The sequence below is a fragment of the Ornithorhynchus anatinus genome, chromosome 1 (assembly GCF_004115215.2).
Source record: "Ornithorhynchus anatinus isolate Pmale09 chromosome 1, mOrnAna1.pri.v4, whole genome shotgun sequence".
NCBI lineage: Eukaryota > Metazoa > Chordata > Mammalia > Monotremata > Ornithorhynchidae > Ornithorhynchus > Ornithorhynchus anatinus.
In genome coordinates, this window is record NC_041728.1 from 148,523,863 (window position 1) to 148,549,875 (window position 26,013).

General features: G+C 47.1%; 1 protein-coding gene across 8 annotated transcripts in view; it reads right to left on the reverse strand.

Annotated features, from left to right (window-relative positions):
* MCF2L2 (MCF.2 cell line derived transforming sequence-like 2) overlaps positions 1–26,013 on the reverse strand; it is a 482,616-nt gene that overhangs the window by 349,922 nt on the left and 106,681 nt on the right. For all 8 annotated transcript variants that reach the window (XM_029058027.2, XM_029058038.1, XM_029058021.2 and 5 more), the window contains one exon: positions 1,097–1,180. In XM_029058027.2, coding sequence (XP_028913860.1) covers positions 1,097–1,180 — 84 coding nt within the window. The remainder of the gene's footprint in view (positions 1–1,096; positions 1,181–26,013) is intronic.

The window sequence follows — 26,013 nt, forward strand, 5'->3', positions numbered from 1 at the left end:
TTTTCATTCAATCGTATTTATTGAGCATTTACTACGTGCAGAGCACTGTTCTAAGTGCTTGGAAGAGTACAGCAATAAACAGACATTCCCTGCCCACAATGAGCTTACAGTGTAGAAGGGAGGAGACAGACATCGCTACAAATGAATAAAAATAGAGCTACGTACATAAGTGTTATGGGGCTGGGAGCGGGGAAGAGCAAAGAGAGCAAGTCAGGGTGGCACAGAAGGGAGTGGGAGATGAGGACAGGTGGGGCTTAGGTTGAGAAGGCCTCTTGGAGAAGATGTGCCTTCAATAAGGATTTGAAGGCGGGGGAGAGTAATTGTCTGTCAGATCTGAGGAGGGAGGGCGTTCCGGGACGTGGGCTAGGAGTCGGCGGCGAGATAGACGAGATCGAGGCACAGTGAGAAGGTTAGCGCTAGAGGAGCCAAGTATGAGGGCTGAGTTGGAGAAGGAGAGAAGTGAGGTGAGGTAGGATGGGGCAAGGTGTTGAAGTACTTTAAAGCCAATGGCGAGTTTTTGTTTGATGCAGAGGTGGTTGGGCAACGCTGGAGTCTTTTGAGGAACGGGGTGACAGTGAAAGCAGCAAACGCCACCTCAATTCTGCTCAGTGCAAAAGGTTTGTCCAGACGCCAGCTTTCTCGAGGATTTCCAGCCTGTCTGGGTCACCACCGGACAGGAGGCAGTGCTCATTTCTAATGACTTGGCAAGCATCACGTTAGCTCAACAGCACATGTCTGGGAGTCACTATGCTCTCAGTACAGAAACAAAATTACAAGATTAATTTCAAGTTGAAAATAAGACTGCTTTTTTATCATAAACCACCTCCTAAAACTGGATCCGCAAAAAAATGTAGAGGAATGGAGCACTCTTCCTCTCTGCCACATTTTGGAAATCCTTGTCTTCCCCACTTTACCCCTCTTTCTCTGTGTTTATTTCACCTCAAATACATGTATTCTTTAAGAAAAGCCCTACCCGTTCCTAGTTTCAGAGAAACCTCATTCGTTAATTCTCACTTTCTCCGTTACTTTGACGGAAACACATTCCAGTCCCTGCTGTGAACAGACAGTGGAAATGCATGTGGTTGTGAGTCCTTACCTGAGAGGATGGCAAATTGTCTGTGAAGTTGTTCTATGATGTCCACTGCCACCAGTGGCCTGATCTCCCTCTGCATGATTTCATCTGCATGAAAAGAATACAAAAATCACTGTCAAAACCAAGTTAAGTCCTGATAAACAACATTAAAAACAAAACAAAAAAAATCCCTCCAACTGCTGAGGAAACACACAGGGTTTATCACTCTCAGGTGTTATTAATGCAGCATTCCCTCGGGGCCTTACTCGGTTTCTACTTCTCCCTTCAGCTTGGCCTCTTCCCTCTGAGAAACACAGTTTCGGTGCTTTCCGGAGCTGAGGACTTTGTGCAAAAGCCATTCAGAACTTTTCCCTCCCTCTCAGACCAGAACAGGAATTTCTAGATTAAAACCATCCCCTCCCCTCATCTTCTATTGAAAGGAAGAAAATTAAACATAGAAAATTAGGAGGGGCATAGATTTCTTTTACATTTTAAAAATTAAGTTTGTAGAAAGCCTGCTCTTCTTGAGGGCCAGGAGGCAGAAAGAAAAAAAAGGAAGAAGAGGTCTACGAAATAAATTACAGTGGAAGCAAAATCACATGCCATAATGTGGGCTATGTGTTTTTTTATGATTAAATCCAACCATTTATTCTCCACTCAAATAATGGCAATTAACTAAATGAGGGAATTTGTTTGACCCTTACCATTCTGGAGGGCGGGGTAAGCATTTACAGAAATTAAGGCCGGAACCTGGAGTTGATCTACAAGGATTTTTAAAAAAACGCTATAAAGACAATTCCGCAGTCCACGGCAGGGGGCCGGAAGGATGGGATAATCTGAGGTATAGATTGTTCTAAAGAAAACTAATCTCTAAAGCCAATTCTAGGACTGGCTGCTACTTCCCTTCTTCCCTCCGCAGGACGATCACAGCTGATTTGTAAGAAACTTGGCTGACTGAAATGCTGCATTACCCTAAAGGAGCCTGAATCGTCAGCTTCCTGCTCCAGCTGCGTGGATACAGGGAGAGAAATGAAACACGTGCAGAATCTGCTTTCACCCCAGTCAGAGGAGAGAAAACATTTGCGATACCACAGAAATATCTCTGGTGAGAAGCTGCAACCCGCTTGGGAGGGAAAGACTGCCAGCGTGAACTAAATAACCCTTTTCTGGACAGTCTCCATTATTCTTCTTCATAGTTTACACCGGTCTGAGGCTGTCGGACTGTATATCCCAGGAATCCCCCTGGGGCTCTTGTTCAGCTGCAAAAATCAGAGCGGAGGGAGGGTTCGCTGCCCGCCCAGGGAAAAAGCTATAGACAGAAAGATCAGGTTGGCCAGAAAATAAGTAGAAACCAGTTACTGTTTCAAGTGAACTCTGCGCAGTTCAGGAGTGTGAAGTCTTCTATTTGTACAACTGCCAGGCCAACCTTCTAGCTGAACCTCATTCTCGACTCTCCTGTCTCCATCCCCTCGATTATGAGAAGCAGCGTGGCTTAGTGGAAAGAACGTGGGCTTGGGAGTCAGAGGTCATGGGTTCTAGTCCCTGCTCTGCCACTTGCAGCTGTGTGACTTTGGGCAAATCACTTAACTTCTCTGTGCCTCAGTTACCTCATCTGTAAAATGAGGATTAAGACCGTGAGCCCCACGAGGGACAACCTGAGACCTTGTATCTCCTCCAGTGCTTAGAACAGTGTTTGCACATAGTAAGTGCTTAACAAATACCATCATCATCATCATTATGCTGTTCCCCCTCACTCTTGACCCTCCTAATGATAATAATAATAATACTAATAATTGTGGTATTTTTAAGCACTTACAATGTGCCAGGCATTGTACTAAGCGCTGGGGTGGATATAAGCAAATCAGGTTGGATACAGTCCCTGTCTGACATGGAGCTCACTGTCTTAATCCCCATTTTACAGTTGAGGCAAGTTATTCATTCCTTCAGTCATATTTATTGAGCGTTTACCGGGTGCAAAACACTGTACTAAGTGCTTAGAAGAGAACAATACAACAACAGACACAATACTGTCCACAGCAAGCTCAAAGTCTAGAGGAGGAGACATATTAATACAAATAGATAAATTATGGATCTTTACATATGTGCTGTGGGGATGGGGGGAGGACGAATGAAGGGGTAAGTAGGAGCAGTGCAGAAGGGAGTGGAAGAAGAGGAGAGGAGGACTTAGGGAAGGTGTCACTAAGCTTTTGAAGGGGGGGAGAGCAATTATCGGTCTGCTATAAGGAGGGAGGGTATTCCCAGCCCAGAGAAGTGAAGTGACCAGCCCAAGACCACACAACAGACAAGTGGCAAAACTGAGATTACAACCCAGGTCCTTCTGACTCTAGCCACTAAGCCACCCTGCTTCCCCTTCTCCATCCCCTCAATCCCGCTGTTCCCCCTCACTCTTGCTCCTCCTCTCTCCATCATCTCACTCATGCTGATGCCCTCTCTCTCAACTCCTGTTTCCATCGCTTCCCTCATGATTTCCCCCTTGCTCTTGATGCTCTCGACTCTCCTGTCTCCATCCCCTCACTGAAGTTGTTGCCCCTGACCCTTGACTCTCCTGTCTCGGTCCCCACACTCATGCTGATCCCGCTCTTTCGACTCTCCTGTTTCCATCTCCTCTCTCCTGAGTTCCCCCCTTGCTCTTGATGTTCCCCTCTCCCATTTTGGGCCCCTCGCTCTTGCTGTTCACCAGCATAGGACTCCCTCTCTCCCCACATCCGCTCTACCGCAACTCCCCATGTTTAAAGCCCCCCACTAAAATCTCCTTTCTTCCGACAGACCTTCCCCCATTAACTACCCAAATCCAAGTCATATTAACCTATCGGCCACATCTAGCACCTTAATATTTATGCCCTCCCTCCACACTTATGCCTGATTGATCGACTCCATTCATTCAGTTGTATTGACTGAGCGCTTAGTGTGTGCAGAGCACCGTACTCAGTACTTGGAAGAGAACAATACAACAATAAACAGGCACATTCCGTGCCACAAGGAGCTTACAGTCTGGAAGGGGAGACAGATGTTAATATAAATAAAGGACAGATATGTACATAAATGTGGTGGGACTGAGACGGGGGATGAATAAAAGGAGCAAGTCAGGGCGATGCAGAAGGAAGTGGGACAATAGAAAAGGAGGGCTTAATCAGGGGCGGTCTGTTTGGTCAACTTACTTATTCTGATTACTTCATTTGCAATCATGTTAAGGTCTGCTTCCTGGTTAGAGTGTAAGCTCCTTGCAGGCAGAGAATTTGTCTCCGATTATCCCATTTGTAATCATATTTAGGTCTGCTTCCCGGTTAGAGTGAAAAGCTCCTTGTAGGCAGAGAACCTGTCTCACACTTCTATTGTACTTTTCCAAATGCCGATTAGAGTGCATTGCATTGAATGGGAGCTCATTAATTATCTTTATTATTACTACCTCCTCTAGGAAAACTGAGACGACTGCCTGGGACCTCCTCTGGGTTTTAGGGAAACCCTCTAAAATGCTAGGGGGCCCTAACCTCCTACTTTCTGTGAGCACTTTGTGGACCTGATTATCTTGTATGTAACCCAGTGCTGAGTTCAGTGATTGGCATATATTCATTCATTCATTCAATAGTATTTATTGAGCGCTTACTATGTGCAGAGCACTGTACTAAGCGCTTGGAATGTACAAATCGGTAACAGAGACAGTCCCTGCCCTTTGACGGGCTTACGGTCTAAACGGGGGAGACAGACAAGAACAATGGCATATATAAGTGCTTAGCCAATACCATTATTATTATTATTATGTACCCTACTATAGTTCTGTGGTCCACAATGCCAGTTTCTTGCAAATAAGTTCATTGTGGGCAGAGAATGTCACTGTTAACTGCTGTATTGTACGTCCATGTGCTTAGTACAGTGCTCCGCACATAGTAAACACTCAATAAATATAACTGAATGAATATTTATCGAGTGCTTACTGTGTGCACAACACTGTACCAAGAGCTTGGGGGAGTAAAATACAACAAACAGTCACATTCCCTGTCCACAAATATGACTGACTGGCTGATATGTGATGTGGGAGTCAGATCTAGTGTTCTGCCATAGGGGAGAGCAAACAGAGTCCAGGAGTCCCCTTAGGGGAAAAGGGGTTTGGGGGTTACCAGACCAGAGTGGAAAAGGAACTAAAGAAAGAACCTGAGAGTGATGCAATTCCAGCCTTAATTCCCTATCTGGAGTCACTGGTTCTAGGCAAGGTTGTCAACTGCTGAGGTGGACTTGTACAAACGATATTAAGACTTGCAAACTTTTTTACACAATTGGGTATCAGTCAGAGAGATCATCTATTTGTTCCACAGTTAGGGCTAAGTGCCCAGTGCCCAGAAAACAGAGGTGGAGCTATGCAGGGAGGGAGCGCCAACCCAGTCACTGAGGGGAGAGATTGCCATCGGGCAAACCGGAGCTGGTCAAGAAAATGCAGCTCCCCAATTCCTGTCTCCATCCTTGCCTCCTCCAGACACAGAGTCCTCCAAAGGCAGCCTCTGATCCTTCTCCGTCAAGGAAATGGATCTGGGGATGGGAAGATAATGTACTAAGGATGAGGGGGGAGAGGGGATCCAGGAGGAGATGTAGGCAAGGATGAGAAAGAGGAGAGGAAGGGAGGAGGATAAAGTCGGGGGGGGGGAGATTTGAGCTATAGGGAGGAGAAAAAGTGAAGTGGGGAGGAGAGGAAATGAGAAGGATGGGAAGAAAGAAAGAAACAAAAGGGGAAAGGGACAGTTGACTAGCCCGGTCTCTGAGAAGCAGCGTGGTCTAGAAGAACAAGCACAGGCCTGAGAATCAGAGAATCTGGGTTCTAATGTCGGCCCTGCCAGTTGTCTGCTGTTGGACCATGGGCAAGTCAGTTAACATCTCTTGGTCTCGGTTTCCTCATTTATAAAATGGAGATTTGATGTCCATTTGCCCTTCTAAAACTGCAAGTCCGACGTGGAACCGGGACTCTGTCCAACCCGATTACTTACCACATAGTAAGCACTTTACAAATCTAATAATTCTTGACTGGACAAGTTTGCCCAGCCTTTTTAAGTGATCGAGTACATTGCAGTTGGATCCTCGACTTAATCCCAGAAAATGGGATTTTTACCACCTTGGTTTTATGATTCAGGAATACGGAAAAAGCCATAGGAAAGCAGAGTCATCCCAGGTTTGCATAGAACGGAAAATAATAAACCTTTGTTAACCAATAAATCAATGAAAAATATTTATTGATCACCTACTGTGTGCAGAGCAGTGTAGGAGGTCATTGTGGGCATGGAATATGTTTGTTCATTGTTATATTTTACTCTCCCAAGTGCTCAGTACAGTGTTCTACCCACAGTAAGCACTCAATAAATATGACTGAATAAACGAATGAATACAAATGGAGAGGGGGCTCCAGGTAAGGGGGAGGGCATGAGCAAGAAAGCGGGATGACATCTGAGAGCCCGATGGCCAGTTTCCACACAGATAGACCTCAACAAGCCTGTTTGTTAGTCTTGCAGGAGGGAGATTGGAGATCTTATACTCTATATATTCTACACTTCTCCAGAGGAAAAGAAAACCTTAGTCAAACAAGTGCTTTCCAAACACAACCCTTCTTCCCTTCTACTTGCTCTAAAAGTAAGGTTAAGCCCCATCACGGGAAAATTTGATGCAAACTTAATAATAATAATAATAATAATGTTGGCATTTGTTAAGCACTTACTATGTACCAAGAACTGTTCTAAGCGCTGGGGCAGATACAAGGTAATCAGGTTGTCCCACGTGGGGCTCACAGTCTTTATCCCCATTTTACAGATGAGGTAACTAAGGTCCAGAGAAATTCAGTGGCTTGCCCAAAGTCACACAGCCGACAAGCGGTGGAGCCGGGATTAGAACCCACGACCTCTGACTCCCAAGCCCGAGGTCTTTCCACTAAGCCACGCTGCTTCCCTGTCATTTCATTCAATCATATCTATTGAGCGCTTACTGTGTTCAAAGAACTTTCTTCCAGTGAGACTGTACCCTCTCGAGAGCAGGGATCAGGTCTATCAATTCTTCTATTCTAGATTTCTAGAATTCTACAATTCTAGAGAAGCAGCGTGGCTCAGTGGAAAGAGCCCGGGCTTGGGAGTCAGAGGTCACTGGTTCGAATCCTATCTCTGCCACTTGTCAGCTGTGTTACTGTGGGCAAGTCACTTCACTTCTCTGGGCCTCAGTTACCTCATCTGTAAAATGGGGATGAAGACTGTGAGCCTCACGTGGGACAACCTGATTACCCTGTATCTACCCCAGCGCTCAGAACAGTGCTCTGTACATAGTAAGCGCTTTAGAAATACCAACATTATTATTACTGGGTTCTCCCAAGCGCTTAGTATAGTTAGACACTTAACAAATATTGTTGGTTCTACTGGTGCCTGATTGATTGATTCCCACCTCCCTGGGTGTAGCAGGCCTTTGAGTACCTCCTTGCTAGAGAGTCCACCTATTTTCTTAACAGTATCTTCTATTTTTATGGCATTTGTTAAGCACTTACTATGTGTCGGGCACTGTACTAAGCACTGTGGATAGATACGAGATCATCAGGTTGGACACAGTCCATGTCCGACAAAGGGCTCCCAGTCTTAATCCCCATTATACAGATTAGGTAACTGAGGCATAGAGAAGTGAAGCGACTTGCCCGAGGTCACGCGGCAGACGAGTGACTGAGCCAGGGCTAGAACCTTGATCCTTTGACTCCCAGGCCTCGTGCCTTAACCTCTAGGCCACGCCGCTTCTCTGCTAGTGATAGTATCTGCTGGTGATTTCTGCTTCCACAAAGGAGATAGGGACCAGATTAAGCTGCCCCTACCCACCCAAGCAATCAATCATATTTATTGCGTATTTAGTACAGTGCTTTGCACACATATTGGGAAAGTACAACATAAAAACAGACACATTCCTGCCCGTAACAAGCTCACAGCCTAGAGGGGGAGACAGACATTAATATAAATATATACATACATACATAAATAGATATATAATAATAACAATGATCGTATTTGTTAAGTGCTTACTATGTGCCAAGCACTGTTCTAAGCACTAGATATATACACCCACTTTCACTTGGTCAATGAGGTGTACATCCCTTTGATTTTATTTATCGTGATAACGTCTTGTTTTTGTTTCGTTCTGTTTTGCTCCGCTGTCTCCCCCGATTATACTGTGAGCCCGTCACTGGGCAAGGATTGTCTCTATCTGTTGCCGAATTGTACATTCCAAGCGCTTAGTACATTCATTCATTCAATAGTATTTATTGAGCACTTACTATGTGCAGAGCACTGTACTAAGCACTTGGAATGGACAAATCGATAACAGATGGAGACGGTCCCCGCCCTTTGACGGGCTTACGGTCTAATCGGGGGAGACGGACGGACAAAAACAATAGCAATAAATAGAATCAAGGGGATATAAATAGAATCAAGGGGATATAAATAGAATCAAGGGGATAATAGAATCAAGGGGATACAGTGCTCTGCACATAATAAGCGCTCAATAAATACTATTGAATGAATGAATGAATGAATCCCAGTAATGGAGCTACTTCCTCTGCTGGCTTCTTCCAGCATCAGAGTCACTTCCCTAACCAGCCCCCAAGACCTTTAATGTAGTCTGCTTTCCTTCGCCTCAAAAGCCACCCACATCACCAGCTGCTAGTGACTACCGAGATCCGCTCTTCAGATGTGGCCCCGATAAACCAAGTCTGTTGAGAGGGAAGTCAGTTAGAGGAAATTTCATTTTTTTAATCAAGTCATTTCTAAACTACCCTAGAGTTTGTTTGGGTTTTTTTTTACCTCTTGCTTCCTTGGTAGGAGGCCAAACTTCCTTTAGTCCCCAGATGGATGCATTTGAACTACAGAAATAGTCCTTTATCTTCAATTAACTGAATGTACTTCTAATGCAATTCATTAGCAGTTCCCAATTACCAAGCTCCTGAATTCCAAGTTGCACAACTAGATCTGGGAGAAGTAGAACAGCCGGTTACACCTCTTCCCTTTGCCTTTACCCATCGATACGTGACGGGCTTGATCCACGGCACCTCCACGGACATTCCCTAGAGATAATACCACCGCTGTTGCCTCAGAAGATGGAAATCTGGTTGCCGTTTCTTAGTTTCACCCTGTCTCATCTGTTTGTTCTTCAGCATTGCAGCTTTCATAGTCATTTTTCATCAGAAAAGAAAAAAAAATGCCATCCCTTCTTTTCACAGCTCTTACGCATTTAGTTGCAATACAGTCAACTGCTCTCCCACTTCAAAGCCTTCTTGAAGGCACATCTCCTCCAAGAAGCCTTCCCTGACTAAGCCCTCCTCGCCTTTTCTCCCACTCCCTCTGCGCTGCTCTTACTTGCTCCTTCATTCATCCTCCCTCCCACCCCCACGGCACATATGTATGTATCTGTAATTTTTTAATCTATTTATTTATATTAACGTCTGTCTCCTCTAGACCGTGAGCTCGTTGTGGGCAGGAATGTGGCTGTTTGCTGTTATATTGTACTCTCCCAAGCGCTTAGTACAGTCCTTTGGAGACAGTAAGCGCTCAATAAATATGATTGAATGAATGAACACTGATGTCACTGGTCAGAAGGGCTGGATTATTGCTAGGGCCCACTAGAGAAGCAGCGTGGCTCAGTGGAAAGAGCACGGGCTTTGGAGTCAGAGGTCATGAGTTTGAATCCCAGCTCTGCCACTTGTCAGCTATGTGACTGTGGGCAAGTCACATAATATTGTTGGTATTTGTTAAGCGCTTACTATGTGCAGAGCACTGTTCTAAGCGCTGGGGTAGATGCAGGGTAATCCGGTTGTCCCACATAATAATAATGCTGGTATTTGTTAAGCGCTTACTATGTGCCGAGCACTGTTCTAAGCGCTGGGGTAGACACAGGGGAATCAGGTTGTCCCACGTAGGGCTCACAGTCTTCATCCCATTTTACAGATGAGGGAGCTGAGGCACAGAGAAGTGAAGTGACTTGCCCACAGTCACACAGCTGACAAGTGGCAGGGCCGGGATGAGGCTCACAGTCTTAATCCCCATTTTACAGATGAGTTAACTGAGGCCCAGAGAAGTTAAGTGACTTGCCCGCATTCACACAGCTGACAAGCGGCAGAGCCGGGATTCAAACCCATGACCTCTGACTTCCAAGCTCGTGCTCTTTCCACTGAGCCACGCGTTCCCTCATCTGTAAAATGGGGAAGAAGACAGTGAGCCCCACGTGGGACAACCTGATTCCCCTGTGTCTACCCCAGCTCTTAGAACAGTGCTCTGCATGTTCTAAGTGCTTAACAAATACCAACATTATTATTATTATTATTAGACTGTAAGCTCGTCCCTCTAGACTGTAAATTTGTTATAGGCAGGGAACGTGTCTACCAACTTTTATATTGTACTCTTCCAAGCGCTTAGTACAGTGCTCTGCACACAGTAAGTGCTCAGTAAATAAGACTGATTGATTGATTGGTTCATGGAGCTTAAGCCCTGGGTTTTGGGCCTAAAGGGGCCTACTAGGAGTCAGAAGCCCTGACCCCTGCTTTGAGGAAGTTCGGCTAAAGTAGAGAAGCAGCGTGGTTTAGTGGACAGATCATGGGCCTGGAAGTCAGAAGGCCCTAAATTCTAATCCCGGCTCCGCCACGTGTCTGTTATGTGACCTTGGGCAAGTCACTTTGTTTCTCTGTTACAGAGGCTACCTCCTCTGTAAAATGGGGATCGAGACCGTGAGCCCCACATGGGCCAGGTACTGTTTCCCACTCGATTTGCTTGTATCCACGCCAGTTCTTAGTGCAGTTTCTGGCACATAGTAAGTGTCTCCTCTCCCGCTCTCTCCTCCTCCTCGCCCTTTCGGAAACGTGGCTCTCTCCCGAAGACACGGTCTCCGCCGCCGCCGTCTCCGGCGGAGGCCTCTCCTTCTCCCACTCCCCCAGACTCACCGGTAAGGGAGGAGGCGTCGGCTTCCTCCTCTCTCCCCGTTGCCGCTTCCACACTATCCCTCCTCCCCCCTCCCTCTCCTTCCCCTCCTTCGAAGCCCATATCATTCGCCTCTACCACCCCCTCCAGATACTCGTCGCCGTCATCTACCGCCCTCCCGGGCCCACCTCCGACTTCTTCGACCCCCTTGACCCCTTTCTCACCTTCCTTCTCTCCTTCTCTCTGCCCACTCTGATCCTTGGAGACTTCAACATCCATACGGATGTACCCGACGACTCCTCTGCCGCCCGCCCGCTATCCCTCCTCGACTCCGCCGACCTCCTCCTCCACCATACCGCGCCCACTCACCGACTCGGTCACACCCTCGATCTCGTCATCTCCTACCGCTGCACTATCTCCTCCCTCACCGACTCTGAAACCCCTCTCTCTGACCATAACCTTCTCACCTGCCTCATCTCTCACACTCCCTCCCCCTGCAAATCTTCGCTACTGCCCCACAGAGACCTCCGCTCTCTCGATCCCATCCGTCTTTCCAAAAGCATCTCTCCTCACCTTGCCGCCCTGTCCTCACTTCCCACTCTCGACGATCAGGTCTCCGCTCTCAACTCCACCCTCTCTACTCATCTCGACTCTCTCGCCCCCCCTTTCCCTCCACCGCTCTCGCTCCGCTAACCCACGACCCTGGATCACCTCCTCCGTCCGCCTCCTACGCTCGAGCTGCCGAGCGCTGCTGGCGAAAGTCCAAGCACCAAGCCGACCTCACACACTTCAAATTTATCCTTTCCTGCCTTAACTCTGCCCTCTTCTCCGCCAGGCAAAACTTCTTCTCCTCCCTCATCGACACCCACGCCCTTCACCCCCGCCGATTGTTCCGGACCTTTAACTCTCTCCTTAGGGCCCCTGTTCCTCCCCCTCCCCCATCTCTCACCCCCAATGATCTGGACACCTATTACCTCACGAAAATCAACACGATCAGGTCTGAGCTCCCCAGAGTCACCCCTCCGCCTCTCCCCTCCCCCCCACCGACCCCCTCCCCTACTTTCCCATCCTTCCCTGCAGTATCCTCAGAGGAGATCTCCTCCCTCCTCGCAAGTGCCACCCCTTCCACCTGCGCCTCGGACCCCATTCCCTCTCACCTTATTAAAACCATCGCCCCTGCCCTCCTCTCTTCCTTAACTTCTATTTTTAACCACTCAATCTCCAAGGGCTCCTTCCCCTCTGCCTTCAAACATGCCCACGTCTCCCCCATCCTAAAAAAACCCACTCTTGACTCCACTTCCCCCTCCAGTTATCGCCCTATCTCCCTACTACCTTTCCTTTCCAAAATCCTAGAACGAGTCGTCTACGATCGATGCTTAGAATTCCTTAACTCCCATTCTCTCCTAGACCCCCTCCAATCTGGCTTCCGTCCCCTCCACTCTACCGAGACTGCTCTCTCTAAGGTCACCCGTGACCTCCTTCTTGCCAAATCCGATGGCTCCTACTCCATTCTGATCCTCCTTGACCTTTCTGCTGCCTTTGACACTGTCGACCATCCCCTCCTCCTCCATACCTTATCTCACCTTGGCTTCACGGACTCTGTCCTCTCCTGGTTCTCCTCTTACCTCTCTGGCCGATCATTCTCGGTCTCCTACACTGAAGCCTCCTCCCCCTCCCATCCTTTAACTGTTGGAGTTCGTCAAGGGTCAGTTCTCGGCCCTCTTCTGTTCTCCATTTACACTCACTCCCTCGGTGAACTCATTCGCTCTCACGGCTTCGACTACCATCTCTACGCAGATGATACGCAGATCTACATCTCTACCCCTGTCCTCTCCCCCTCCCTTCAAGCTCGCATCTCCTCCCGCCTCCAGGACGTCTCCACCTGGATGTCGGCCCGCCACCTAAAACTCAACGTGAGCGAGACCGAGCTCCTCATCTTCCCTCCCAAACCCGGTCCTCTCCCAGACTTCTCTATCACCGTGGATGGCACGACCATCCTTCCCGACTCTCGGGCCCGCGATCTCGCTGTCGTCCTTGACTCGTCTCTCTCGTTCACCCCACGCATCCTATCCGTTACCGAGACCTGCCGGTCTCACCTCTACGATATCGCCAAGATCCGCCCTTTCCTCTCCACCCAAACGGCTACCTTACTATTACGGGCGCTCGTTATATCCCGGCTAGACTACTGTGTCAGCCTTCTCTCTGACCTCCCTTCCTCCTCTCTCGCCCCGCTCCGGTCTATTCTTCACTCCGCTGCCCGGCTCATCTTCCTGCAGAAAAGATCTGGGCCTGTCACTCCCCTTCTCAAACAACTCCAGTGGTTGTCTATCGACCTCCACTCCAAACAAAAACTCCTCACTCTAGGCTTCGAGGCTCTCCATCACCTCGCCCCTCCCTACCTCTCCTCCCTTCTTTCTACCGCCCACCCCGCACGCTCTGCTCCTCCGCTGCCCACCTCCTCACCGCCCCTCGGTCTCGCCTATCCCGCCGTCGACCCCCGGGCCACGTCCTCCCACGGTCCCGGAACGCCCTCCCTCCTCACCTCCGCCAAACTGATTCTCTTCCCCTCTTCAAAACCCCACTTAAAACTCACCTCCTCCAAGAGGCCTTCCCAGACTGAGCTCCTCTTCTCCCTCTACTCCCTCTACCACCCCCCCTTCACCTCTCCGCAGCTAAACCCTCTTTTCCCCCCTTTCCCTCTGCTCCTCCCCCTCTCCCCATCCCCTCAGCACTGTACTCGTCCGCTCAACTGTATATATTTTCATTACCCTATTTATTTTGTTAATGAAATGTACATCGCCTCGATTCTATTTAGTTGCCATTGTTTTTACGAGACGTTCTTCCCCTCGACTCTATTTATTGCCATCGTTCTTGTCTGTCCATCTCCCCCGATTAGACCGTAAGCCCGTCAAACGGCAGGGACCGTCTCTATCTGTTGCCGACTTGTTCATTCCAAGAGCTTAGTACAGTGCTCTGCACATAGTAAGCGCTCAATAAATACTATTGAATGTTTAACAAATACCACGACTATGATTATGATTATAACAGCTTACAATCTAGAGCTACCGTCTAAACGTGCCACAGCCACTGCTGCTAAACTACCTGGAGCCATGGTGGGGGGGTGGAGGGAGTTTTGTGTCTGTGCGTGCTTGTGTGCGTGTGTGTGAGAGAGAGAGAGAGAGAGAGAGACAGAGACAGAGAGAGAGAACATTTGTTTTGGGCAGGAACTGCGTTATATTGTTGAATTATACTCTCCCCAGAACTTAGTATAGTGCTCTGCACTCAGAAAGCACTCAAAAAATATGATTTACTGACTTACTGGCTGACTGTGGTCAGGGGATTTGAAGGGAGAAGTTACTGTCTCAGTGGAGAGGTACGGGGCACTTTCTTGTTGCTAAGTCTGTTGTACTCTCCCAAGAGCTTAGTACGGTGTTCTGCACATGATAAGCACTAAAATAAATATTACTGATTGATTGACTGGGATGAAGCAATCATGCCACATCATAAGCCACCCTCCATGTCATGGTCACATGGGTCCATCTTAGGTGCAGAATGATGTAGTGTAGAGACCACGGGCCTGGGAGTCAGAAGGTCATGGGTTCTAATCCTGAGTCCGTCACCTGTCTGCTGTGTGATCTTAGGCAAGTCACTTCACTTCTCTGGGCCTCAATTACCTCATCTGTAAAATGGGGATTGAGTCTGTGACCACCATGTGGGACAGAGACCGTGTCCAATCCGATACGCTTGTATCCACCCCACTGCTTAGTACAGTGCCTGGCACACAGAAAGCACTTAACAAATAACACAGTTATTATCATTATTATCAGATGCCTGTATCAGTCTCCTCTCTCTCTTTATACTGTAGACTAGAGGGCCAGGGATTGTCCTACTTCACGTACGTGAATTCTTACCCAGAGCCAAGTTCACTGTTCTGCACAGGGGTCGACCAAGCGACCTCCTCCTCAGGTGGCCTCGCTGTAACGCACACCCATATCACAAGCAGATGGGACCTACCGGGCACTTTAATAATAATGTTGGTATTTGTTAAGGGCTTACTAAGTGCAGAGCACTGTTCTAAGCGCTGGGGTAGATACAGGGTCATCAGGTTGTCCCACGTGAGGCTCACAATCTTCATCCCCATTTGACAGATGAGGTAACTGAGGCACAGAGAAGTGAAGCGACTTGCCCACAGTCACCCAGCTGACAAGTGGCAGAGCCGGGATTCGAACCCATGACCTCTGACTCCCAAGCCCGTGCTCTTTCCACTGAGCCACGCTGCTTCTTTACCCTCTCAGGGGTGTCTGATCACGTGAAGAACGTCTCGCTGTCGACCATCATCAACAGTGGTATTTACTGAGCACTTACTAGGCACATAGCACTCTACTCAGTACTTGGGAGAGCACGTTACAACAAAGGTAGCAGATACGTTCTCTGCCCAAAAGGAGTTTAATCTAGTGAACCCAGAGAAAGGACCCTATCGTAAAATCCCATGACCTCCAAAGCCATCCCTGGCCAATGGCGGGCTCTCCCTCGAGTCCGTTGGGGAAATTTTCAGAAAAGTTGGCAAAGCCTTAAGTAAAAGGAGGTAAAGACTTGGATCCTGGGTCGGTGCCCCCAAAATCCATCGAGGGGTTCACGCCTCCACTGGCCTAACACCTACAACTGTCGGCTGGCACTCTTTTGGAGTCCTCCCATGTCTCCCTCTGCCTTTCTTGGCAGGAAAAAAGTCCTCTAGACTTTAAGCTCCTTATGGGCAGCGAACAGGTCTACTAATTTATTGCATTCTCCCAAGCGCTTAGATCTGCACGGGGTAAGTGCTCCATAAATACAATTGATGGACTGATTGCTCAGGAGATATCCTCAGATGGCATTAGAGAAGCAGCGTGGCTCAGTGGAAAGAGCCCGGGCTTGGGAGTCAGAGGTCATGGGTTTGATGCCCAGCTCTGCCACTTGTCAACTGGGTGACTGTGGGCAAGTCACTTCCCTTCTCTGTGCCTCAGTTATCTCATCTGTAAAACGGGGATTAACTGTGAGCCTCACGTGGGACAACCTGATTACCTTGTATCTACCCCAGCACTCAGAACAGGGCTCTGCACATAGTAAGCGCTTAATACCAACATTATTCTTATTATCTAGGCACAGACCGCACCTGGGCCTACTCACTGCATCTCAATCTCACCCTTCTCACTGTCTCACGCACTCTTTATTTTCATGGTAAAGCGCTTACTGTGTGGTAAAGCGCTTACTGTGTGTCAGGCACTCTGCCAAGTGCTGAGGTAGATACGGGCTAATCAGGTCCGAGGGAGTCCACGTCCCACATGCGTTCACGGTCTTAATCCCCATTTTACAGATGAGGTAACTGAGACTCAGAGAAGTGACTTACCCAAGGTCATGCAACAGACAAGTGGTAGATCTGGGATTAGAACCCAGGTCCTTCTGACTCCCAACCCCATGCTCTATCCATTAAGTCATGCTGCTTCTCTACCCACCCTTTTGGAACTGGATATTCACTGCTCTCCCATCCCCATTTATCCCCATACTCTCCCATTTCCCCATCAGTAATTTATTTTAATGTCTGTCTTCTACCTCCTCTGGATTATGAGCTTCTGCGAAGTCCTTATCTACCGACTCTAGTCTCTTTCCAAGCACCTAGTAAGGAGCTCAGCACATAGTAAGTGCTCAATAAAAACCACTGATTGATTGATTACAAAAACAGTTGAAGTAAAAACAGCATTTCCTTCTTGAGTTCTGGTGAAAGGCTTATATAACTCTAATGGATTTTACAGACAGTGAGAATTAGGGCTTTTTTTTTTCTTTTACATATATTTCTGTTGAAAGAAGTTTGTGTTTTTTTCACCAAAGGTTTTATTTTTCCTTTTGGGGGAAAAGAAATATTGTATGAGAAGGGAACATAGGAAATGCAAAAATAAGAGAAAAGAAAAAATCTTATTACTATTATCAATAATAACAATTAATAATAACAATTGCATTTCTTAAGTGCTTATGATGTGCTAAGCACCGTATCTTCCGGAGAAGTAAACCAGGAGAGGTGAGAAGGGAGGAGTGAGAGGTGAGAAGTGAGAGGTGAGAAGCAGTATAGCCTAATGGATACAGCACAGGCCTGGGAGTCAGAAGGACCTGGGTTCTAATCCCGGCTTTGCTACGCGTCTGCTGTGTGACCTTGGGCAAGTCACTTAACAATAATAATTATGATATTTGTTAAGCGCTTACTGTGTGCTAAGCACCGTACTAAGTGTTGGGGTGGAATCAAGATAATCGGGTTGGACACAGTCCCTGTCCCACATGGGGCTCACAGTCTCGATCCCCATTTTATGGATGGGAAAACTGAGGCCCAGAGAAGTGAAGCGACTTGCCCAAGGTCACCCAGCAGACAAGTGGGAGAGGCGGAATTAGAACCCCTGACCTTCCATCTCCCGGGCTTGTGCCCTATCCACTTTGCCATGCTGCTTCCAAGGGCCTTAGTTACCTCATCTGAAAAATGGGGATTAAGATTGTAAACGCCATTCATTCAATAGTATTTATTGAGCGCTTACTATGTGCAGAGCACTGTACTAAGCGCTTGGAATGCACAAATCGGTAACAGATAGAGACGGTCCCTGACCTTTGACGGGCTTACAGTCTAACTTAGCTGTATGTACCCCAGTGCTTAGTGTCTTACTGCTTAGAACATAGTAAGGGTTTAACAAATACCATTTTTAAAATGGGGCTGTGTTAACTGGCAACCACGAAAGGACATCAAATTGCAGGAGCGTCCCTGCCCCTCCCTGACGCAGCCCCCCATGGGAGGGGGCACTACCTGGCACCACCCCTAAAACACCCCCATAGTCCCGGGGGGCCCAGATCTCCTGGTCCAGGACCTTCGCTTCTATCAGAGGCGAGTTCGGGTGTTTCTGGCTTACTTCCAGCACTGGTTAATGAGAACTTCAGAACCCTAAGGAAGCTGAATCTCCTGATTTATTCCCAAATCTGAATAAATACCATCCTGAGCATTACCGTGGTTAAAAATATGGGAGAAAGAGACAAACCGCAGCCCGGCAATAATTCAGGAGCCATGCTTTCTAGCTATTGATCATGCATCAATTGTTTAACAATAATAATTAGTAATAGTAATAATTGTATTTGTTAAGCGCTATATGCCGGGTACTGTACTAAGCGCTGGAGTAGACACAAGCAAATTGGGTTGGACACAGAACCTGTTCCACTTGGGGCTCACGGTCTCAACTCCCATTTTACAGGTGAGGTAACTGAGGCACAGAGAAGCCCAGGATCACACAATAGACAAGTGACAGAGCCGGGATTAGAACCCAGGTGCTTCTGACTCCCAAACCCATGTTGTAACCACTGTGCCATTTAACTTCCTGGTGCCTCTATGACATCATCTGTGAAATGGATATAATGGCACGAATTTGCTTTATAGTCTTAGGACTGATGAATAAGAAATTAAACAATGAAACAGGATGACAGACTATGCCAAAGCTGGGCCTCCTAGAAATGGAAGAGAAAAAGAAAGAGGAGAAAAAAAGGGAAGAAAAGGAAGAGAAAGAAGAAAGGAGAGGAGAAAAGGAAGAAAAGGAAAAGGAAGAGGAAAGGGTAAAAAGAAGGAAAAAAGGAAGAGAAAGGGAAGAAAGAAGAGGAGAAAAAGAAGGAAGAAAAGGAAGAAGGGGGAGAGGAAGGAGGAGAAGGAAGAGAGGAGGTGGAGGACTAAGAGAAAAAAATGGAGGTGGAAGGAGGATGAGGACTAGGAAGAGAAAGGGAAGAAGAGGAGGAGAAACAAAGAATAAGAGGAGGTGAAGGTTTAGGAGGGGAGGGAAAGAATGAGGAGGAGAGGGAGGAAGATGGGGGAGAAAAGGAGGAAGAGAAGTAAAAGGAGCAGGGGGGAAAGGAAAAGGTCGGGATAAGGAGGATAGTAGGGAGGAAATTTTTCTTTTTTCATCCAATGTTTCCAAGATTTCAGGGAAGGTATCAATCAATTATATTTATTGAGCACTTACTGTATCCAGAGCACTGTACTAAGCACTTGGAGGAGTACAATATAACAATATAACAGACACATTCCCTGGCCAAAACGAACTTATATCTTTAATCACTGCCAGCAATTACATAACCATCAACAGTTACTCGAGCTATGACACCTGCATCACCTATGGATCGTAGCTAAAGTCAAATGGCACGTTCAGTTCAACCACAATGAGGCCAAGAAATACAGTCACCTCACCAACATTTAGACATTTCCCTTTACAGCACAGCTTTGTTGCAGGAAACATGTCAGCAGGATCTGTCGTGTAAACGTGGGCAAATCACCTTTGTGCCTCAGCTTTCTCATCTGTAAAATGGGAATTCAATCTTACTCCCTTCTATTTAGAAGAGAAGCAGCATGGCTCAGTGGAAAGAGCAAGGGCTTTGGAGTCAGAGGTCATGGGTTTGAATCCCCGCTCTACCACTTGTCAGCTGTGTGACTGTGGGCAAGTCACTTGACTTCTCTGGGCCTCAGTTCCCTCATCTGTAAAATGGGGATGAAGACTGTGAGCCTCACGTGGGACAACCTGATTACCCTGTATCTCCCCCAACGCTTAGAACAGTGCTCGGCACATAGTAAAGCGCTTAACAAATGCCAACAAATACAAAAAGATGTGAGCCCTGTGTGGGACAGGGACTGTGCCCAACCCTATTATCTTGAATCTCCCCCAGTGCTTGGTACAGTGCTTGGCACATAGTAAGCACTTAACAAACATAATAATAATAATGATAAATGATAGCAGAATACTCAAGCAGCCGAAATTAGGCTTATGAAAAGGAAGCGCCGCTTTAAAGCATAATGAAACAAGTCTCAAATAAATTGGAATAGCAGTGACAGTTGGGAAAGCACAGCAGCTGAAAGACCAGTTTGGCTTAAGAAAAGGGGTTGCCCTCTTGAGTTTAGGCTTTGGGAAAGATGGGGCGGTCATGAGCAATAAGCATCACTAATGGAAAATTTCTGCAGCCTAGGAAAGGACTGGCTCGGAGAACTCATTCACTTCCACAGCTTTGACTACCATTTCTACAGGGATGATTCCCAAGTCTACCTCTCCAGGCCAGACAGTTCTCCTTCTCTGAAGATTCACATTTCCTCCTTCCTTCAAAACATCTCCGGTTGGTTGTCCTGACGACACCTCAAATTTAACATATACAAAACAGAACTCCTCATCTTCCCGCCCAAACTTTGACCTCCCCCTGTCTTTTCATCACTGTACATAACACGGCTATTCTCCTTCTCTCAAGCCCATAACCTTGGCATTATCCTCGACTCATCTCTCTCATTCAACCCTCGTATTCAATGTCACCAAATCCTGTCAGTTCAACCTATGCAACGTCTGTAGAATCCACCCTTTTCTCTTTATCCAAACTGCTATAATGCTGATCCAACTTTCAATCAATCAATTGGATTTACTGAGCACTTTCTATGGGCAGAGCACGGTACTAAGTACTTGGAAGAGCACAACAATGCAAAAGACACATTCTCTGCCCACAACTAGCTTTCAGCCTACGGATAGACATTAATATAAATAAATTACAGATCTGTACTTAAGAGCTGTGGGGCTGGGAGAGGACGGAGGTGAATAAAGGGAGCAAGTCAGGGTGACACAGAAGGGAGTGGGAAAAGAGGAAATGAGGGCTTAATCAGGGAAGGCCTCTTGGAGATGTTCCTTCAATGAGCTTGGAAGATAGGGAGAGTAAATGTGTGGCAGATATGAGGAGGGAGGGTGTTCCAGCCCAGAGACGGGACGTGGGCGAGAGGTCAGGGGTGAGATAGAGCGAGGAACACTGAGAAGGTTGGCATTACAGGAGCGAAGAGGCCAGGCTGAGTTATAGTAGGAGAGTAGAGAGGTGAGGTAAGAGGGAGCAAGGTGATTGAGTGCTTGAAAGTTGATGTTAAGGAGTTTCTGTTTGATGCGAAGGTGGGTACGCAATCACTGGAGGTTCTTGAAGTATGGGGAAACATGGCCTGAACGTTTTTGTAGAAAAATGATCCGGGCAGCAGAGTGAAGTATGGCCTGCAGTGGGGAGAGACAGGAGGCAGGGAGGTCAGCAAGGAGGCTGATGCAGTAAACAAGGCAGGATAGGATGAGTGATTGCACTAACATGGTAGCGGTTTGGATGGAGAGGAAAGGGCAAATTCTAGCGACGTTGTGACGGCCGAACGGACAGGATTCAGCGATCGATTGAATATGTGGATTGAATGAGAGAGAGGAGTCAAGGGCAGCTCTAAGGTCATGGGCTTGTGAAGCGGAAAGGATGGTGGTGCCGTCCACAGTGGTAGGAAAGTCAGGGGGAGGACAGGGAAGATAAGGAGTTCTGTTTTGGACATGATAAGTTTGAGATGATGGGAGAAGATCCAAGTAGAGTTTTCTTGAAGGCAGGAGGAAATGCAAGACTGCAGAGGGATCAGGGCTGGAGAGGTAGGTTTTGGAATCTTCCACATAGAGGTGTTGGGTGAAGCCATGGGAGTGAGTGAGTTCTCCAAGAGAGTGGGTTGTAGATGGAGAATAGAAGGGGAACCAGAACTGAACCTTGAGGGACCCCCACAGTTAGGGGGTGGGAGGCAGAGGAGGAGCCCGTGAGACATACTATTAATCACAGTCCACCTTGGCAATTGCATCACTCTGCTCCCTGACCTTCCTGCCTTCTGTCTCTCCCGTCGCCAGTCATACTTCACTCTCCTGGCCGGATCATTCTTTTTTAAAAAAAAACCCTCAGTCCACATCTTCCCAACGGTTGCTCATCAATCTCTGCATCAAACTCAAACTCCTTTCCGTCGGCTTTAAGGCACTTAATCAGCTCTCCCCCTCCTACCTTACCTTGTCGATGTCGTAACACAACCCAGTCCGCACACTTGGCTTCTTCATTCATTCATTCATTCAGTCGTACTTATTGAGCACTTACTGTGAGCCAAGCACTGTACTAAGCGCTTGGGAAAGTACCACGCAACAATAAACAGTGACATTCCCTGCCGACAATGAGCTTACAGTCTAGAGGACTGTAACCTCAACCTACTTATTGTACCTTGATCTCATCTGTCTTGCCGCCAACCCCTTATACGTGTCCTCCTTCTGGCCTGGAACTCCCTCCTGCCTTCGTATCTTACTGACACCTACTCTCCCCACCTTCAAAACCCTCCTAAAATCACTGACTAAACCCTCTTTTCTACTATTCACCTTCCTTCTGTGTCACCTATTCACTTGGATCTGTACCCAAGGGAAGCAGCGTGGCTCAGTGGAAAAAGCCCGGGCTTGGGAGTCAGAGGTCATGGGTTCGAACCCATGCTCTGCCACGTGTCAGCTGTGTGACTGTGGGCAAGTCACTTCACTTCTCTGTGCCTCAGTTACCTCCTCTGTAAAATGGGGATTACGACTGTGAGCCTCACATGGGACAACTTGATTAACCTGTATCTACCCCAGCGCTTAGAACAGTGCTCTGCACATAGTAAGCGCTTAACAGATACCGTTTTTACCCCTTAAGCACTGGATAGTCACCCCACCCTCAACCCCACAACAGTCAAGTACAGATCCTCATACAGATCCATTTCCCCTACCTGTAATTTATTTGAGGGCAGGGACTGTGTCTACCAGTTCTATTCTACTGTATTTCCCCAACCAATGTATTCTCTGCACATAGTTAGCACTCAATAAATAGCATTAATTGATTCATTAATTGATTTATGTGAACACAGTGTGGCTACACATAAGTTATTGCATCCATATCTATATCTATGGATAGGTTCTCACCATACAAGTGACATCTTAACTGTGGGATTAACTGTGAGCATCACGTGGGACAACTGATTACCCTGTATCTCCCCCAGCGCTTAGAACAGTGCTCTGCACATAGTAAGTGCTTAACAAATACCAACATTATTATTATTATCTATGGAAGAAGGTGAAGAGTGAAGCAGTAGCTGAATGAGAAAGAGCGAGAGAGAGAAAAAATGTGTGCCAAATTCTAGACTTGTCCCTCAGCATGTAAAATTTTATCTAAACCCTTAACTAAATGGTCTATACCTATTACATGGAATTCAAGCAGAAATTCCTGACCATCGGCTTTAGGTCACTCAGTAAGCTTGATCTCATCAAGAGAGAAGCAGCACGGTGTAGTGGCTAGAGCAGGGGCCTGGGAGTCAGAAGGTCACGGTTTCTAATCCCTGCTCCACCACTTGTCTGCTGTGTGACCTTGGGCAAATCACTTCACTGGGCCTCAGTTACCTCATCTGTAAAATGGAGATTGCGACTACGAAGCCCCACATGCGACAAGGACTGTATCCAATCCGATTTGCTTGTATCCACCCCAACGCTTAGTACAGTGCCTGGCACATAGTAAGTGCTTAATAAATACCATAATAATAATAATAATAAGCTCTTTTCCTATTACCTCTCTTCTCTCCTCACTTTTTATACCCAACTCACACACTTCCCTCTGCTCACGCCAATCTTCTATCCGTGAGTTGTTCTCTCATTTCTCTCATTGCCAATCTCTTTGCTCATTCCCTGTCTTCTGGCTGGTCTGCCTTCACATCCGGCAAACCACTACTCTCTCCATCTTCAAAGCCCTCCAGAAATCATTCATTCATTCAATAGTAGTTATTGAGCGCTTACTATGTGCAGAGCACTGTACTAAGCACTTGGAATGTACAAATCGGTAACAGATACAGTCCCTGCCCTTTGACGGGCTTACGGTCTAATCGGGGGAGACAGACAGACAAGAACAATAGCAATAAATAGAATCGAGGGGATGAACATCTCATTAAAACAATAGCAAATAAATAGAATCAAGGTGATCTACATCTCATTAACAAAATAAATAGGGTAATGAAAATATATACAGTTGAGTGGACAAGTACAGTGCTGAGGGGAGGGGAAGGGAGAGGGTGAAGAGCAGAGGGAAAGGCGGGAGAAGAGGGCTTAGCTGGGGGGGGGGGGTAGGGGGAGCAGAGGGAGCAGAGGGAAAAGGGGGGCTCAGTGTGGGAAGGCCTCTTGAAGGAGGTGAGCTCTAAGTAGGGTTTTGAAGAGGGGAAGAGAATGAGTTTGGCGGAGGTGAGGAGGGAGGGCGTTCCAGGACCGCGGGAGGACGTGGTCCAGAGTTCGACGGTGGGATAGGCGAAAAAATATGGAACGCTCCACGAATTTGCGTCATCCTTGCACCGGGAAATCACATTTCCAGGAGGTTGTTTTCCTGATCAATCTCTCATCTCCACATCTTATTTCCATCCCTTCCCACCTCTTCAGCAATTTCACATCTGCTAAGCCCTTGGAGACTCACTCTCCCCAAAACCCCAATAATAACCCAGTAGCGCTATGTACATAGAACAATAATAATAATAATGGTATTTGTTAAAACACTATGTGTCAAGCATTGTTCTAAGTGCTTGGATAAATACAAGCTAATCAGGTTCATTCAATAGTATTTTCATTTAATAGTATTTATTGAGCGCTTACTACGTGCAGAGCACTGTACTAAGCGCTTGGAATGTACAAATCGGCAACAGATAGAGACGGTCCCTGCCCTTTGACGGGTTTACAGGCTAATTGACGGGCTTACAGTCTAATCGGTTGTTGAACAGAGTCCCTGTACTACATGGGGCTCACAGTGTTAATCCCCATTTTACAGTTGAGGTAACCGAGGCACAGAGAAGTTAAGTGACTTGCCCAAGGTCACACAGCAGATAAATGGTGGAGCTGGATATCAAACTATGTTGCTTCCTCCTACCTATCATTTATTTTACTGTCTGCTTCCCAACTAGACTGTAAACTATTTGAGGGCAGAGATCATGTCTATTAACTCTATTGTAATAACAATAATAATAATAATGTTGGTATTTGTTAAGCGCTTACTATGTGCCGAGCACTGTTCTAAGCGCTGGGGTAGACACAGGGGAATCAGGTTGTCCCACGTGGGTCACACAGTCTTAATCCCCATTTTACAGATGAGGTAACTGAAGCACCGAGAAGTTAAGTGACTTGCCCAAAGTCACAGCTAAGTGGCCGAGCAGGGATTCGAACCCATGACCTTTGACTCCCAAGCCTGTGCTCTTTCCACTGAGCAACGCTGCTTCACATACTTCCACAGCACCCAAATCTTCAGATTTTTTAAATCCATAATAATAAAAATAATAATAATAATTTTGGGGTTTGTTAAGTACTTACTATGTGCCAAACACTGTGCTCAACACTAAGGTAGACATAATTTAAGAAGGTCAGACTCGGCCTCTGTCCTACATGGAGCTCCCAGTCTAAGAGGGAGGGAGAACATCTTCATTTTACATATGAGGAAACTGAGTCACAGGAAAGTTAAATGATTTGCCCAAGGTGACACAGCAGGCAAGTCGCAAAGACGGGATTAGAACCCAACTCTCGCTACTCCACGACCCACGCACTCTCCACTAAACCACACTGTTTCTCAGAATAGAAGTAAAAGTCAGAGACAGCTGGAATTCCAAAGCATTGACCATGGTTTCCTTTTATCCCTCATGATACCTACTGTGCACAGAGTACTGTACTTCACACTTGGGAGAGTATAACACAACAGATTCGATAATAATTGTGTTTGCTAATAATAATAATAATAATGTTGGTATTTGTTAAGCGCTTACTATGTGCAGAGCACTGTTCTAAGCGCTGGGGGAGATACAGGGTCATCAGGGTGTCCCACGTGAGGCTCACAGTCTTCATCCCCGTTTTACAGATGAGGGAACTGAGGCCCAGAGAAGCGAAGTGACTCGCCCACAGTCACCCAGCTGACAAGTGGCAGAGCCGGGATTCGAACCCATGACCTCTGACTCCCAAGCCCGGGCTCTTTCCACTGAGCCACGCTGCTTCTCTAACTAGGCGCCGGGGTGGATACGAGATAAGCATGGCCTAGTGGATAGAGCAAGGGAGTCAGAAAAACCTGGGTTCTAATCTCGGCTCCACCAACTATTTTGTGACTTTGGGCAAGTCACTTCGCTTCTCTGTGCCTCAGTTC